The sequence below is a fragment of the Panthera tigris genome, chromosome B3 (assembly GCF_018350195.1).
Source record: "Panthera tigris isolate Pti1 chromosome B3, P.tigris_Pti1_mat1.1, whole genome shotgun sequence".
NCBI lineage: Eukaryota > Metazoa > Chordata > Mammalia > Carnivora > Felidae > Panthera > Panthera tigris.
Window position 1 is genome coordinate 132635902 of NC_056665.1, and position 16442 is coordinate 132652343.

The 16442-nt window shown below is 41.4% G+C and overlaps 1 protein-coding gene and 1 long non-coding RNA gene across 8 annotated transcripts in view; one reads left to right on the plus strand and one right to left on the minus strand.

Moving 5' to 3' along the window:
- TDP1 (tyrosyl-DNA phosphodiesterase 1) overlaps nucleotides 1-16442 on the plus strand; it is a 92646-nt gene that overhangs the window by 20184 nt on the left and 56020 nt on the right. For all 7 annotated transcript variants that reach the window (XM_042990332.1, XM_042990335.1, XM_007094970.3 and 4 more), the window contains 7 exons: nucleotides 964-1056; nucleotides 4620-4787; nucleotides 5242-5320; nucleotides 7147-7332; nucleotides 7939-7987; nucleotides 10342-10408; nucleotides 12078-12185. In XM_042990332.1, coding sequence (XP_042846266.1) covers nucleotides 964-1056; nucleotides 4620-4787; nucleotides 5242-5320; nucleotides 7147-7332; nucleotides 7939-7987; nucleotides 10342-10408; nucleotides 12078-12185 — 750 coding nt within the window. The remainder of the gene's footprint in view (nucleotides 1-963; nucleotides 1057-4619; nucleotides 4788-5241; nucleotides 5321-7146; nucleotides 7333-7938; nucleotides 7988-10341; nucleotides 10409-12077; nucleotides 12186-16442) is intronic.
- Nucleotides 992-10404, minus strand: LOC122239689. The gene is made up of 4 exons (XR_006219049.1): nucleotides 10324-10404; nucleotides 6117-6265; nucleotides 5363-5499; nucleotides 992-1115 (listed from the first exon to the last, which is right to left on the minus strand). It is a non-coding gene; the product is annotated as an uncharacterized LOC122239689 (long non-coding RNA).

A 16442-nucleotide genomic window follows, 5' to 3' on the forward strand; every position in this document is an offset into this window, starting at 1 on the left:
TAATAAAGCAACGAAGGAGTCGTGGAAATACACTTGTGGGAGAGTTGGTTTCAAGAATGCATGTTAGTTACGTTTTCTTCTCGCAACAACACCACAGCAAGGAAGGGGTTGATCCTTCACTTTGTAAGTGAAAAACTGAGGTACACTGAATGACTTCCTAGGATCATACAGTCTCCAACTGATGAATGGAGCTAAAGTCTCCCAGCTTCAAATAGAAAGCGGTTTGTTTCCTGTTCCTTCTCTTGCTGGAATTAAGAGAACTCTGATGACTGGAGGCCTGGGGAAGGAAAGCCCACGGCAAAGGGAGGACTCAAACCTGGGTCTGACTTGAGTAAATGAAGTACAGGAAAGCCTTATTTCAGGCTAGACACATTGGTGAAGAAGTGTGGCGTCTGTGGAGTGTGAGAAAATGTCAGTCCTAGGACAGTGAAGCATTTAAAGTCCGTCCCACATTAGAAAAGACCATGTACATTTCAGTCTATTACACGTGTCCATACTCCCGTGCTGAAACAAGAGTTACTTAATTATCTACGGTGTATTTTAGAATTTCTAACTTGATTACCATTTCTTAAAAAACGCTAGCCATGATGTAGTGGGAGATGGTGACCATACTTTGAAAACCACCGGACAAGAAGATTCCCATTGTCCCAGATAGTAGCATATAATGCTGAATAGATAAAGGGCCAGACTGGAGGGGAAGGGCTCAAAGTCTCAGGATTGGCCATGTGGGTGGGACATAGCAAAGGTTCACTTGTCAATACTCTGAGCATTTTGGAAGGTGGTTTTCTACCCACCACTTAAGTAGACTTGGATTTTAATGTGTAGAAGAAATGAAGATTATAAGTATTAGAAGCTTGAGGAACAGAAGAGTTTAAAAATTCCTTTAGCCATGATATCTGCACTGAAAAATAGTACGTGTTTTGAAAGTAGCGTTAATGCCTTTGTTCTCTTCTGTTTTTAAAGGAAAATGATGTTACTGCTGTATGAAGAAGGCCTCCGGGTTGTCATACATACCTCTAACCTCATCCGTGCAGACTGGCATCAGAAGACTCAGGGGTTTGTGGGCTTCTGTTTACTTCACGGCAGTGGCTGTGGGTGGCATTCACTTTATTCTGCTATTGTGTTTAACAAAAAAACAAAAAAAACACCCACACATGTGGCATAAAAAAGAGACCTACACAGAAATAGTATTTTACTACCTCCCCTCAGCTCCACTCTCTTGAGGTAACGGGTGTTAACAGTTTAGTACATACACATCCATGACGAATATATATGTAAATGTACTTTTAAATGGGATTACACACTCAACAGCCAAGCACAGGGAGCAAGCCTGTGCAAAGGATCTGAGGCAGGAAAGACGGTATAAAATGGAAGGTCTGAACCCATTATTTTTCTGGTGAGACCCATCAGTAACTTCCTTGGTCTCCATGAACCCTTTTCCCCACTTGTACTCTGGCTTGTCATTTCCCAAATGGTATTGAAGGGAAACTTCATGGTTAATCATATGCTGAAAACTTCTCCTCATCCCCAGTTTATTTTTCCGTAAAAGAAAGCTAAATTGGTATCTTTTTAGAGCCTTTAATAGGTTCATATAGTTGTGAATCTCCAAGAGGAAAAACTGACTTTTTTGTTGTTCTTTGGTTTTTGTGTTTTTGTTACCAACTCTGTCCTTGGTATACTCAGGCTAGATATGGTCTTTTGAGTTCTTTTTAAAAGAGGGGCTTGGTTTTTTTTCTGTTTTAGTAACTTGCCCAAATCAAGTTCTAACTATTCTCCCTCTTGGTAAACTCTTGATTGTGGCTGGCTTTGATTTCCATTTGTCTACGTCATTTTGTACATCTCTGCTTTCTCTGGGGTTAGAAGAAAGTCCAGGATTCATCTGGCCTCTTCCAGGTCTGCGTGTCCTTCACTCTCCTCCTCTGCCTTCTCGTCCTCCCTGTCACCGTCCAGGCTGGGCTAGAGCTCTTAGCTCTGGCAGAGCCCAAGTCACACCGTAGGTTGAACTGAAATACAGGACCTTCCAGCCTCCATCCTATGGGTTTGCTTCAACCCCAGTGCCATGTAGAACAATGGTACCCTCTCTCCTTTTACTGCCTTCAAGTTGGAAAGACAGGCTTTTCCCTGAGCCCGACATCCCTAGTTCTCTCTCTTCACTCTTTCCCCGCCACGGCAAGTGGCTTAGAGCCCCATCACCAGTGCCTGATAGTTCTCCTGTAAACGTGTTCTAGTTTCTGAGTGTCCCATTTAATTGCATCTTGAGAAGCATATTTTAATTCCAACTGGTTCAGGGTGGAGGGCATCCCCATGGTCTGTAAAAGCCTCAGCCACTGGGTTTGAGGTCAACTATGCCTTTGCCACTCCTAGAGCTTTTGAGCTGCTGGGTTGGGTTTTTGAACCCATGAGTCCTATGGAGTTTGTGAAGTTGGCCTGTGTGGCTCAAATAATCCTACCTGTGGCCTCCAGCTTATTTTGGAAAGAGAAGCTTGAGCCATGTTCTTTAGGTCTCTCCAGGATGGCTGCTCTGGGGAAATGGATTAAGGGTAAGGATTTGGGTATTGGGATTTTTTTCCTTTAAAATTTTTTGGGGGCACCTGGGTGGCTCAGTAGGTTGAGCGTCTGACTCTGCTCGGGTTGTGATCTCACAGTTTGTGGGTTCGAGCCCCACATTGGGCTCTGTGCTAACAGTTCAGAGCCTGGAGCCTGCTTCAGATCCTGTGTCTCCAAAATATTGGATATATAGAGGAGTCCCTCTCTAAAAATAAACATTAAAGACAATAAAATTTTCTCTAAAAAAATAGTTTTATTTTCATTTAACTTTTTAAATTGAGCAGGTAATAGTTTCTATTGTTTAAAACTTAAAGTACCAAGGGTATGAAATCTTTCAACTTCCCTCTGCCCACCACCTCTGAGTAGGGTAATGTTACCTCATGTTTAGTCTAGATTCTGGTCTCTCAAACTTGCATTTTTGTGTTGTGGGTTGTAATTTTTGTAAGACATTTAAAAGCAGTCCTTTTGTGTAACCTTCATGATGGTTCTAGTAACACTCTGCTGATCCTTTTCTGCTGTACAGGTGTTCCAACCACCCTTTCAGCTGCTGCTTGGTCTGCCTGTTAATTTCTCACATTTAAAATTATTTGGCCCATAATGATTTCACATCTTACTTGGTAAAGTGCTAAAAACACTTCGCATCTCAGTATCCTGGGTTAGTAAGTTGTCATCTGTCAAGTTCCTCATCCACCCAGACACCAGAGAGTGAACCTCTAATCTGGCAGGAGCCCACCAGGTTGTGGGCTCTGAATTGCTATTTGTGACGGAGAGACTTCTTCATCCAGCCCAGTGGGCTCATTTTACACAGAGAGGCAGGTGCTCCCGGAAGGCCTTGGCCTGACCCCAAATGACCCAGATCTGGCCCCAGAACCTGGGCTACAGTCTTTGTCACACGTGTTACCCCTTGTACAAGGGGTCTTCTTGAGGTGGGAAGGGAAGGTATGACCTGCTACCCTGCCAGAAACATGTGCAGAGTTCAGAAGACATGCAGCCAGGGTCCTTGCAGTTCTGGATGCTTCCTGCGCTGGGGGCCTTCGTCTCGCTGCCGGTCTCCTTTGAGGGCGGCCGGTGAAAGGAATCGGGTAGTTTCTCTTTGGGCTTAATGGGATAATAAATGGGATTAAATATGGCTCAGTGGGATAGCTGCTGGAGGGGAAAAGCAGGGACAGCAAATAGATCCTCAGTACTTGTGTAAGCCTGACGTTGGTCATAACCTCCGGTGTGAAGCACACGTGTCCTGTGAGGCAGGAAGGCTGACGTGGTTTTGCAGTTGAAACTGAGCACAAGAGGTTTGAAGCCCTACTTGTCTGTGATCTGTCCTGGAGCACTTCACAGAAGGGTGGGGTTTAGATACGCTTTTCCCACTTGTGGGTGTAATATAAAAGTTTGGGAGAAGGGCTTTGTTTTCCTTTTGAAGAGAATTGATGAAAGATGTGTTTAATATTTTGCTCACTAGATAATTTGAAAGTCTGAGGTCAGTGTAAACGTAGCATCATTAAATGTGGTGTCACTCCTTCCAGACACCAGGAGAGTACAGGATATGAAAATATCTCCAACTGCTGTGGCATATACATCATGAAAAGGAGTTTCCTTACTAAAATCGGATTTGTATACACATTTTTCTTCGTGTAGATGACTTTTCCGTTTGGCTGAAGAGCTGCGTTGGTGTAGCTTGCTGGGTCACCACAGGTGGTGTGGATTTACTACAGCAACTAGAAGAGCTATCACCTGTGTTGTCACCAGGCCTTAGCAGTGCGGAGGTGGGGCTGGGGGCAAAGATAACGGTGTGGTGCGAGAGGAAGCCTAGAGCATTCGGTTGTGAGATGTGGACAGAGGCCAAATATTCTGGGTTCCTAAGTTCATGGTGAGGTGTTAAATTGAGAAGCATTCTGAATACGATGGAAGCCACTGGAGTGGGTGTGAGGGGATCTATGCTTCCTGTTTCCTCAGGATCCGTCTACTTACCGTGTGGACACAGCCGATGAGATTTGCCTCTTCCTTAGGGTGAATGTGCAGTCAGCACGCGATACCATTGTGTTCAGTTGCATTCCTGTTGTTTTTTTCTGTTCCAGAATATGGTTGAGTCCCTTATACCCACGAGTTGTCCACGGAACCCACGGATCTGGAGACTCGACAACACATTTTAAAGCCGATCTTATCAGCTACTTAATGGCTTATAATGCTCCTTCTCTCAAGGAGTGGATAGATGTTATCCACGAGCATGATCTCTCTGAAACCACGTACGTATCGTTTAGCAATTTGGGGTTCTTAAAGTAGGTGAATACCTTGAGAGCCACATGGTGTCTGTACTGCAAGGGCCTTGGAAAGAGGTAGAATGGTATTTGGCTGTCCTTTATAATATGAGAGCAGATTGTCTCCGTGTCTGTGTCTCCTAGATCTGAGGCACTGAAGTGGATGCCAGTAAATCGTGCTCACCATCAGCCTCCCTCTGGAGTATCTGAAAGTCACTTATTTCTTTGCCTGGTACCTTAAACCTTGTGAATGTTCCACCATGATGTGACGTTCTTGAAAATTCATTTGAGTATCAGTTACTATTCTGAGGAGGCATCTGAAGAAAATAGGTGGTCTCTCAGAACATTTCGTGATTACATTAGTTTTATGTGAATTTTGTGATTTGGGGGTCTACAAATCCCATCACTGTGCTCTATTAACTTGCATTTTATATCCTTTTAGTGTTTATCTTATTGGATCAACCCCAGGACGCTTTCAAGGAAGTGAAAAAGATAATTGGGGACATTTTAGGCTTAGGAAGGTAACAGAATTTTTACTATTTTAACTTGTTCTTTTAACTTACATTTTTCCTTTATAATTACATTTTGATGGCAGCTTCATAATAGCACAATTCTGAGTGAACTTGATCAGTTGATTGTAGTTCTCGGTGATTACTTGCACCTTAATGTCTTGCCGCCTCTTTTAGAAGTGTAGACTGCTCTAAATGGCAAAAGCATAAGGACTTTGTTAGTTTTTATTTCATAAAGAGACCTCTCGTTTATTCAGCTATTGTAGTTTTGGATTGTTGTCAGCATGTAAAGGATTTTTAACATGACAAATTCAACCAAGAACAGAAAAATACTATTGAGTAAAGGCTACAGCTGTGCTAGCGTGTATTTTGTTTACTAACCAGTCCCCGTAAGAGTTAACGACAAAAGTGGCATTTGCTGCTGCTATGAAAATGAACAAAGAAAAGTCTTGACCAAATTAAAGCCACAAGCAAGTTAAACATTAAGGTTTTCTTCATCTCTGTTTAGGAGATGTAGTACTGACATTAATGAACCTGAAGTGGCTTTCTTAAAAGCTTCACCTTTTTCCGTGAACTGTTTGTCATGTGAGAATTAGCCTTGGTTAATGACACTTTAATTTGCTTTTTTGAATTGAGACCACAGCTGCAAGCAGGTGAGGTCTTGAAGCCAAGAGAAGCCTAGAGAAGGCATTAGAGCCTACTAAGTCCATAGCTTTGAGGTAGATCCCCGTACCTGGGCTCAAATCCTCACCTATGAACAAGTCCTGTGACCTGACTCTCGTCTATAAAATGGGTATAATAACAATACCTCACACAGAATTTCGCAAGGGTTAGACGAAATAGAGAACGCAAGGCCCGCGTTGAACGTTCACTGTGCTGGTTAGTGGTTACCAGTTTGTGGACTGATGGTTGCGACAGGCTAGATTCTTGTACACATCGTCGAGGATCACAGTCTTCCTGGAAGATAAAGAGCATCTTAGAGTTTTCAGACCATTTCTCACACACAAGCTCATGTTGCATCACAGCTGCCTTCCAGGGAAGATGGGAATGATCAGACTTCGGTTCCACTGACCTGTAAATGGACGTACAGGGACACGTCCAGGGCTATGTAGCCAATGAGGGGCTGAGCACCAGAACAGAAAGTGGGTCCTGGAGCTTACCGTTTGGGCCTGTTGCTCACACCATGTTGCCTTAGGGTGGAAATTGAGACCTAGGCTTTTGGGCAAGTGTGTTTATAAATATTAATGTCTAAGCTGTGTTAAAATACTACATATTAAACTAAGCAATCAGAATACGGGCTTCATTTTTCTTCAGCCTCTAGGTAATAACTCTGTATGTGTTTAAGTAGTTAAAATTTCCAAATGTTTTTGAACTGTTTCTGTAGCTTTGCAGATCACACACCTGCAGTGCTTAAGGTGGTCTGTATATATGTAAACATATTTTTTTTTTTACAGCATCACCATGTGGAGCCCAAGTGTTAAATTAAATCTCTTTCAATTGATAGGAGTCAAAATACCCAATAGCTTTTATTTTTTAAGTATTAAACAGTTATTTCAAAGCAAGATCCCATTTCATATGGCAGGCTAGTGATTTATCTGACAGTTCTACATTTTTCTTTAAAAAAAAAATGGTTTTACTTTAATAAAATCATGGAGTTTTGGAAGAATGCTTCTATCCACCTACTCCATTAAAATATTTTTAGTACTGAAAGAGTATTTTCCAAAGAAGAAAAAGTGTGAGGATGAAATTGATCTCTAATATTTTCAGCATTTTTCTATTGATTGCGTTCCAAGGACAGAAAGCTGTGTTCTGAGTTGTTAAACCTTTTCTGTTGACAGCTTCTGAAAGAGCATGCCTCATCCATACCTAAAGGAGAGTCTTGGCCAATAGTAGGTCAGTTTTCAAGCATTGGCTCTATGGGAGCTGACGAATCAAAATGGTTGTGTTCGGAGTTTAAAGAAAGCTTGGTGACCCAGGGGAAGGAGAGCAGGACCCCAGGGAAAAGTGCTGCTCCCCTCCATCTGGTGAGTGCTTTTCCCGCTCCAGGTAGGTGTGTGTGTGTGTGTGTGTGTGTGTGTGTGTGTGTGTGTGTGTGTGTGTTTGCTAGTCCAGGAGAAGAACAAGAATCCGTGCTCCTCATGCAGGTTTTCTTCCATGAGTCTGGGATGGAAATGGCAGCACGTTAGCACCAGCACTGGTGATCAGGTGGCCCCGGCGTCATCTGGTGCTGGGGGTGTGCTGCTTCAGCCACAGATGAACCTGTGATTTTTCATTCCTTCAGGTTTTCAAGCAAAAGAAAATATAGTTGCTAAAGCATTGCCAACAGAATGATGAGTATTAGAGACTTTTGAATACACAATTTTGCACTGAACGCTGCGTGAACTTGGTATTTTTGAGGGAAGAGTACTCAAACCGAAGTGTTTTTTTTCCGTCAAATATATATACTTCCTGTAGCTGACTAGAAGTTCAATTTTTTCATAAGATGAAACTTTTTAAAATTTAAAGTACTTTTTCAAATTTTGTAAAAGAAATATTTCTAATGGAGACTTTCATTTTCTTAGAAACATTCCTTTTAAGAAAGTTTCTTTGACGTACATTATGAGTTTGTTTTGTTTTTCCTTTGTTTTTAGATCTACCCTTCTGTGGAAAATGTGCGGACCAGCTTAGAAGGCTATCCCGGTAATTAATGGAAACCGTCTGAGTTGAAATTTTTGTGTTTATTTCATACATGCCCTGGTAAACTTTTTAACACAGGTAATAAAAATGCCATTCTTCTGGAGAAAAGCACTGATAAGAAATTTAGAGAATATTTTCCCCGAACTGGCTAAGGATCGTAGAAATGCGTACTACTGAGCGCTGCCATGTTCCAACGATGGTACCATGCAGTTGGGCCATTTGGGTAGGTTAACAGTAACTCTCGGAGTACTTTCTGTTCTCGTTGCTACAATAAGGTGGTCACTTCTGCCAGCAGTGGGGGGCTTGTCCTGACAAATAAAACCACCTTTCCCTGCTGCATCCTGCCTTTCCAGAGAAATTCTAACATGCCTTTCTCTGATCTCTCTCTCCATATCTTCCCTGCTTGTGTCTGTGGCTCTGTGTGGTTCTTCCAGTTTTGAATCCCAGATACAGATATGTTTAAGGTCCAAAACTTCTGCTTACTCTTGGGATGCACCTTTGTTGTCACATAGTTGATATCTGTACTTTCTAAAGCACTTCATCTGTAAGTGTCTGGATGATTTTGTAGGCAACTTTCAACCTTGTTCGCGACTTCTCTTGCATAGTGCTGGACGGCGAGCTTTTATGTGGAATCCAAAGCCCTTCAGATAGCACATTCAGGAGGTGATAACCAAAAACCCAAGCAGTGTTTGCCTCTGGAAAAAGGAAACCTGATTGGCATTTGCTTGTGGCTGGAAGCAGAATGCTCAGAATTAGACTAATTTAGTCCATTTATTGCTTGTAATACTAGATACAACTCTGCCAGAAAAGGCTTGGTAAGGTTTGGAGTGTATCAGCTTTGCGTAATGGCCAAACCAAAATTATTATAACAGGACTCAAGCACATGGTAATGTGTCGGTTTGTCTTGTCCTTTGTCAGCTTCTAATACGTTGGATCCATTCAAAATGTACTTCTTAATGGGGGAAAACATGGTATTTTCAATAAAGCTATTTCATAACTGGTCCTGAATAGGTTTTTAGTTTTGTGCAGTAGAGGAATTGACATCCCTTATTTGATGAGTCAAGAGAAATTTAAAGCTTTCTTTGGAGATAGATTACTTATGGGGAAGTTCTAGTATGTGTTTGCAGAGTCACTGGTGGATCTACAATGGTACTTTCTGCCTTTAAAACATGAACAAAAATAGTCTACTAATTGTGTTTCCACTTGGAACTGTATCTTTTTTTTTTTTTAAGTTTATTTTGAGAGAGTGTGTACAATCAGGGGAGGGGCAGAGAGAGAGAGAGAGAGAGAGAGAGAGAGAGAGAGAGAGACAGACAGACAGACACTGAGAGACCATCCCAAACAGGCTCCATGCTGTCAGCATGGAGCCCAACATGCAGGGCTCAAACTCACGAACCGTGAGATCATGACCTGAGCTGAAACCAAGAGTTGGGAACTTAACCGATGGGCCACCCAGGTGCCGCTGGAACTGTATCTTTATTTCCTATGCAAGAATAGGGCTTTTAGAATTCCTTTTTAAAAACTTCACTGTTCACTGAACATGTTAATTTTATTGATGCTTCCATTACATTTGTGAGAATGTTAATACAAACTCTGCTTAGAAAGGGCAGAGGGTAAAAGGTGAAGGAAGCAGGAGGACCGCGTCTTGTCCTAGTCTACCTCCCCAGCTGACCTGTTCTGGGGCCAAAACGGAGATGCTCCAGACCAGAGTGGGGGCAAGGATTTCTCACCTTCGTGAGGACTGCAGGATAGGCCAGGATTTTTTATATAGTTTTTGTAACACTTCAAATCTGTGCTGTTAGAGATGTTTAATTACCACCCCTGAGTGATTAAATAATACCTTTCTCTTTTCAGGGCATAAACATTTATATGTATCCCTAAGAAAGGAAACCCCACTGAGGGAGCATACCTAATACAAGTATAGACCTTTTTGGGGTTCCTGGGTGGCTCAGTCGGTTAAGCATCCGCCTTAGGCTCAGGTCATGATCTCGCGGTTTGTGGGTTCGAGTCCCGTGTCAGGCTCTGTGCTGACAGCTCAGAGCCTGGAGTCTGCTTTGGATTCTGTGTCTCCCTTTCTCCCTGCCCACTCCCCCCAACCCCCCAGCATACTCATGCTCTGTCTGTCAATAAATATTTAAAAAAAAAAAAAAAAAGTTAAAAAAACGTTTTTGTTTTTTTTTAATAATAATAAAATAAGACAAGTATAGACCTTTTTTTCCAAGTACTGTTCCATGAGATGAAATAGGAAGTGGTTTGTTTTTTGTTTTGGGTTTTTTTTTTCCAGTATTTACTATAGATTCTTAATGAAGGATCCTCAAGTTGTTTTCTGTAATACTTACTTTGTTTTCTTTTAAAAGCTGGTGGCTCTCTTCCCTATAGCATCCAGACAGCTGAAAAGCAGAATTGGCTCCACTCCTATTTTCAGTAAGTAATTGGTTTAGAATGTTGCTATTGTTTCTTTAGGAATAAGAACGTTATTTATTGTCAGTCTCATGTTTTAAAAAAGAACCTTACATAATGTAGCTATGTTGTTTTTTTTTCATCTACATATCACTACATATGTTAGTGATAGAAATAATTTAAACAAGATTTTTAACACTATTTGGAATAGGTTTTTAATACCAAAGAGTAAAATTTATCCCTGTGAAGTTTCTATTTAAATACTGGAACTCAAAAAAAAAAAAAAAAAAGATAATGTTGGGTAGTTTAGAATTTATGTAAGCAGCATTTTTTTTTTTTCTAATGTTTATTTATTTTTGAGAGTGAGAGAGTGAGTGTGAGCAGGGGAGGGACAGATAGGGAGAGAGACACAGAATCTAAAGCAGGCTCCAGGCTTCGAGCTGTCAAGCACAGAGCCCGGTGTGGAGCTTGAACTCACAAATTACAGGATCATGACCTGAGCCAAAGTCGGACGCTTAACTGACTGAGCCACCCAGGTGCACCGTAAGCAGCTTTTTAAAAAAAGTTATTTGAGTATAACTGTCAATGGTACATGAGTTACAGGTGTAGAACCTAGTGATTCGGCAGCATTGTAGCTCGTATTTCCAGAATGTAATTCTTCTGTTGGCACGTGCACGTACTGTGACTGCAGCTTGCGTAGGGTGAAACCCACACTGCTTTCTCCAGGATGTAGGATAGTATTTGGTTTGCTCGGTGGTTGAATGGCCAGGTGAAGGGAAGGTCTTTCGTCCCCCTCTTGTTCCAGGGTTGCACTTGCTCTGCGTGTTCTTGGCCCATCCAGGACACTTGTTCTGCGTGTTCTTGGCCTAGTTTCTTGCTTGCTTCAATGGGTGTTAATTACACCACACAACACAGTTGGAAACAAAGGCAGATTGCATCTCGGTAGCTCACAGTCTAATTTGGTGTCCCCTTGTGGGTCTCTTGGGAGGTTATTCTCTACAGAGGACATTCCCTTATGTTGAGCTCTTTTCACTGTTCATTCAGGTGAATTTAATGATCCAGAGAACAGTCTACCTGATCCCAATTCTGGCCTCAGTCTCTTCTCATGAGGAACCATGCTCTTTAAATTTGTAAGCAGAGATGGTCACCTCATGACATAGGTCCTTTTTCCCCCACAGAACCTCAGTCCTACAGTACTGCATACCTAGAAACCAAACTCAGTTACATGATCATCATCCTTGGACTCCAGTGTTTCTGAATTATCCTCCGGCTTTTCAACATTGCTCTAATATTCATCTTGTTAGCTTTTTTCCCATTTTGTGCTTTATTTCAAAAAGCTTGTACTGAGCCTGTACTTAGTAATACGCTGTGGGAGCATGATTCCTGCTTTGGAGGAGCTCACAGTCCACCTAAGAGACAAGACATGCAGATGGGCAGTTGAAGTCACAACTGAAGTAAATACGTATGTGAATATATGAGTCTTAATGGCAGAAAAGAGATTGGAAGGCTATATACCAAGAGGTCACAGTGCTTTTTTCTGTTCTTTAAACAGTTTAATAAAACACCACAGGTTCTAGCACAGAACTGTGTAGTCACTTTTTAGATTACGCGATTTTGCTTTTCATGAAGTGTCCTAATAGGATTATGATGGGTTTATATTTTCTTATTAGTAATATATTTTTCCTGTCACTAGCAAATGGTCGGCTGAGACATCTGGCCGCAGCAATGCTATGCCACATATTAAAACTTATATGAGACTATCTCCAGACTTCAGTCAAATTGCCTGGTTCCTTGTCACAAGGTAAGTAGGCTTTATATTCTTGATGGGAAGAATTTTTAAAATGTGTTTGTAACTCCTGCTGTGAATACTGAATAGGTTTCCATTAGGTTTCCAAAAGGTGGTGTTGTAAATGGTTAGTTTTCAAAGTGTGTGTATGTCTTCTGAGCCTTATTAAGAGGCCTGTGACTTCCCCTTCACAAAGCCTGTAATCATTGCCTGATTTTAGGAGTCTTGAAGTTTTTAAGGTTTGCACAAAATTTGTGTTTACTCCTGTTTTTTAATACTTCAATAGTAGGAATTAGGCAAGTTAACAATTGAGGTAAATCCAGAACAAAAATGATGCGGTAAAACTAGTATTCCTTAGTTACTTTCTCTCAGAAAATTGACACTTGACCAATCCAGTCTCTTCCAATGCGGTTTTTTTTTTAATTTTTTAAAACGTCTTTATTATAATTTTCTTTAAGATTCACTTATTTAAATTCTGAGTTAGTATATTCCTAGAATTGTGCAATCATCACCATAATCTAATTTCACAATTTTCATTACCCTCTATAAGAAACTCGTTATTAAGCTTTTTTTATGTTCATTTTTATAGCAAGGTAGATTGTTGTGCTCTCAGAAAAAGAGAACTGGACTAGAACTTTAGTTCCTGACTCCTAGTCTGACCAAAGGCCATTAGGCATCTCTTAATGATTCAGTGACCCGATGATGTCAATGCGAATAATTAAGGTATGACTGAGTAAAATAATGTCTTTAACGAACAGACTTTGAAACAAAAGTTTAAGAATACTCAAGAAGAAACTTTGAAACAAAAGAGCCAGTTAGAAGCAAAACCAAGTTCCCTTCCTACTTTCTGGAAATTAGTGGCCTTCCTGGCTCAGGATCAGGAACAGTGACCTGAACTGTGTTTAGAGGTATACATTAGATGCAAGAGTGGGCTTCTGGGCAGTTTGTGAGGCACCGTAGTGTAATAAAAATATGGCTCCTAAAAATTTAAGATGCTTTTCTATCATTTATTAGCTCTGTGAATTTGGGAAATTTATTTAATCTGTGTCCATTTCCTATTATATAAAATGGGCAAAGTAATGGGTGCCTGTTGGGGCGGTTAAGTGAAATGAGATATGCTAGAGGCTCAGTGCATATGACCTAATAGGCCCCAGGACACGACAGCTGTGGTTATGCTTGTCCAAGCTTCACCATCGAGACTGAAGGATGGCCAAGGGGAATTAGTATGCATTTCTTTGCTGTGGGTCTTTAAAGAGAAACTTTTTTTTCTTTAATTTTTTTAATGTTTGTTTTTTTTTGAGAGAGAGGCAGAGTGTGAGTGGGGGAGGGACAGAGAGGGAGACACAGAATCCAAAGCAGGCTGTAGGCTCTAGGCTGTCAGCACAGAGCCAAACTGTGGGGCTCGAACTCACAAACCCGGAGATCATGACCTGAGCCGAAGTCAGACACTTAACCAACTGAGCCACCTAGGTTCCCCTAAAGAGAAACTGTAGCTTCTGAAGAAGTAGGCTTCTTGATGGGGCGCCTGGATGACTCAGTTAAGCATCTGACTCTTGATCACATCTCGGGTCATGATCTCACAATCCCTGAGTTCGAGCCCCACATTGGGCTCTGTGCTAACAGTGCGGAGTCTGCTTGAGATTCTGTCTCTCCTCTCTGCCCCTCCCTTCCTTGTGTGCACTCTCTCTCTCAAAATAAATAAACTGAAAAACTTTTTTTAAAAGAAGTAGTTTTCTTGGTTGTGCTCTTCCTGGGTAGAGAGGTCAGTGCCTGAGATGGATAGTGCCAGGGAGAACAGAGATCTGAAATGTATGTGTCCTCTGGGTAAGTGAGTATGAGATTTTTATTAATCCCTCCCACACTTGTATTTTACATAACACCCTTAAAGGTAAACTGTTCAAATATTCCTCAGTTAAGAGAAGTTATCAATATGCTACCTAGCCTTCTACAAAGCTAACCAATAAGGAAATAAATTTAGATATATTATGGACCCTTGAACATGATTTAGAGAAATTAGATATTGAGAGAGCTCACATTTTAATGTCAGCTCACCTGTTCGGTAATTATCTTTTAAGCTAAGTTATTAAGTTTCAAGTAGTAAAAAGTAAACCATGTTATTAAGTTGTAATATGAAAAGCCTGGCTTTTCCTATCCTGATGCTGAGTGTGACTGTCACTTCCTGGTGATGAGTTGGGGAGACCAGATGAAATCTCTACCTGCTTCCAATTCTAACATGGCTACCACTGGAAATATTCCTGACTAGTGAGCCATCGTTCATCCCAAGGGCTACTTTATTATACAGCTCTTGTTATTTTGTTTTGTGCAGAATACCTTAAATGACGGAACAGTTTTCTCAGTGTGGTCTGACAATTCTCTGATTAGTGATCCCGTCCATTATAATACTTATTTGTATTAGTCAAGGTTCTTTCTGAAGTCATACCACTTTGAATGTCAAATTGAATTTGAAGGCTATACTTTGAACTTTGGTTAAAATCTTACCTGATTTTCCTCCATGTAGGAAAAGATACATAAAGAAACACAAACATTATTTGGTAAAATTAGTCTTATCTAGCTGGCAGCATCATGTTATCCTGCTGGGAAACCTGTTGCCTGGAGAACCCTCCGAAAAGCACACAGTGACCAGAAGTGTTTTTGTTCCTTCGTCCATTGGTCAAACGTTGCCTCCAAGATGTAAATGGATAGGACTCCTTTGTGTAAGAGTCCTCAATGTGGGTCTTTGACGTTAGAGTTGGAAATCCTGGTGCTGGGGATCCATGGATAAAGAAGAGATGATGTTTGAAGTGCTGGCCTTCACGTGAAAATGGGAAGGTTGAGTCCAGAGAAAGTAGGGACAGTTCCCTCGTACATTTCTGTGTTAGTCACGGTTCTCCAAAGAAACAGAACTAGCAAGTGAGATAAACACACGGATTTACTTTTAAGGAATTGACCTGTGATTGATCACGGGAGCTTGAAAATACAAAACCTGGAGGGCAGGCCTGTGTCCTGGTGTAGCTGTTGGAGTCTCGAGTGTCTACTTCATTGGAAAATTGAATTTACCGTCTATTTGGGGATTTTGTTTTCCTCAGGGTGGAGTTAAAAGATGGTTGTGCTTCACTAAAGTTGGGTATTTATTGATCCTGTGTTAAGGGTATGAAGGGGGGTTGAGAGTAACACTGAGGAACCCTTTTCTGAAGGCAAAGTTTTTGTAGTTGAGTTTAATGATGGTGTTCATTCAGCTCCAGGAGTAGAACAAGACATGACCCATGCCATGCGGGGGCTGCAGAAAGAGATAGAACACTGATTGTATGCTAGTTGTTTACCTGTGTAATGATCTGGTGGAAGCACCCTTAGAAGTGTATTATTGTGGGGAGGGGGGATGCCTAGGTGGCTCAGTCGGTTAAGCGTCTGACTTTGGTTCAGGTCCTGATCTCACGGTTCATGAGTTCGAGCCCCACATCGGGCCCTGTGCTGACAGCTCAGATCTTGGAGCCTTCTTCAGATTCTGTTTCCCTCTTTCTCTGCCCCCCCCCCCCCTGCCGTGTGTGCGCATGCACACACACGTGCTCTCTCTCCTCTCAAAAATGTTTTAAAAAATGTATTATCCAGTTGGGGTGGGGTCAGGGTGGGTCAGAGACAAGCTGAAGGTAAGGCAGTGATATTTCAAGTAGGCCTGGAAGTCCGCCTCAAAAAACCAGATGGATTGGAAGGGAAATCTGAGCAGAGGAAGGGGTGCGAAGGCCATGGAGCTGGAAAAGTGCATGGGCTTTTCAGGGCAAATCTGGGGGAGTCTGCAATTAGGCGGAAGAAGATACTCCCATACCTCCAGAATGGATTTTCTCAAGCTATGGCACCGTATGTTCTTAGCCATAAGTCCAAAAAGCATCAACTGTAAATTTATTGAATATTAGCTGGTGTTTTGTATTATGTGAATGTATGCTTTCGTGTTGAGTGGATATTACTAAACTCTAACTTAGAAGTTAATTTGTTAAGAATTTGAAATTTGTCATGGATTTGTGGCTTATACTTTTGTTCCAGAATAGCTAGGCTAAAAACTGTCTACTTACCAAAATGCATAAGGAATAATTACAACAACTATTTGATTTTCATATACCAGACACTGTTCTAAGCACTTTTTGTATTCATTTAATTTTCACAACTGCTCCATGAAGATATGGAAAAAGAGCGGTTAGGTAGGCTGCCCATCCATGGTCACATAGTAGTTACCTTGTGGCAGCAAGATTTGAACCCAAGAAATTGGGACTCCTCAGCTGG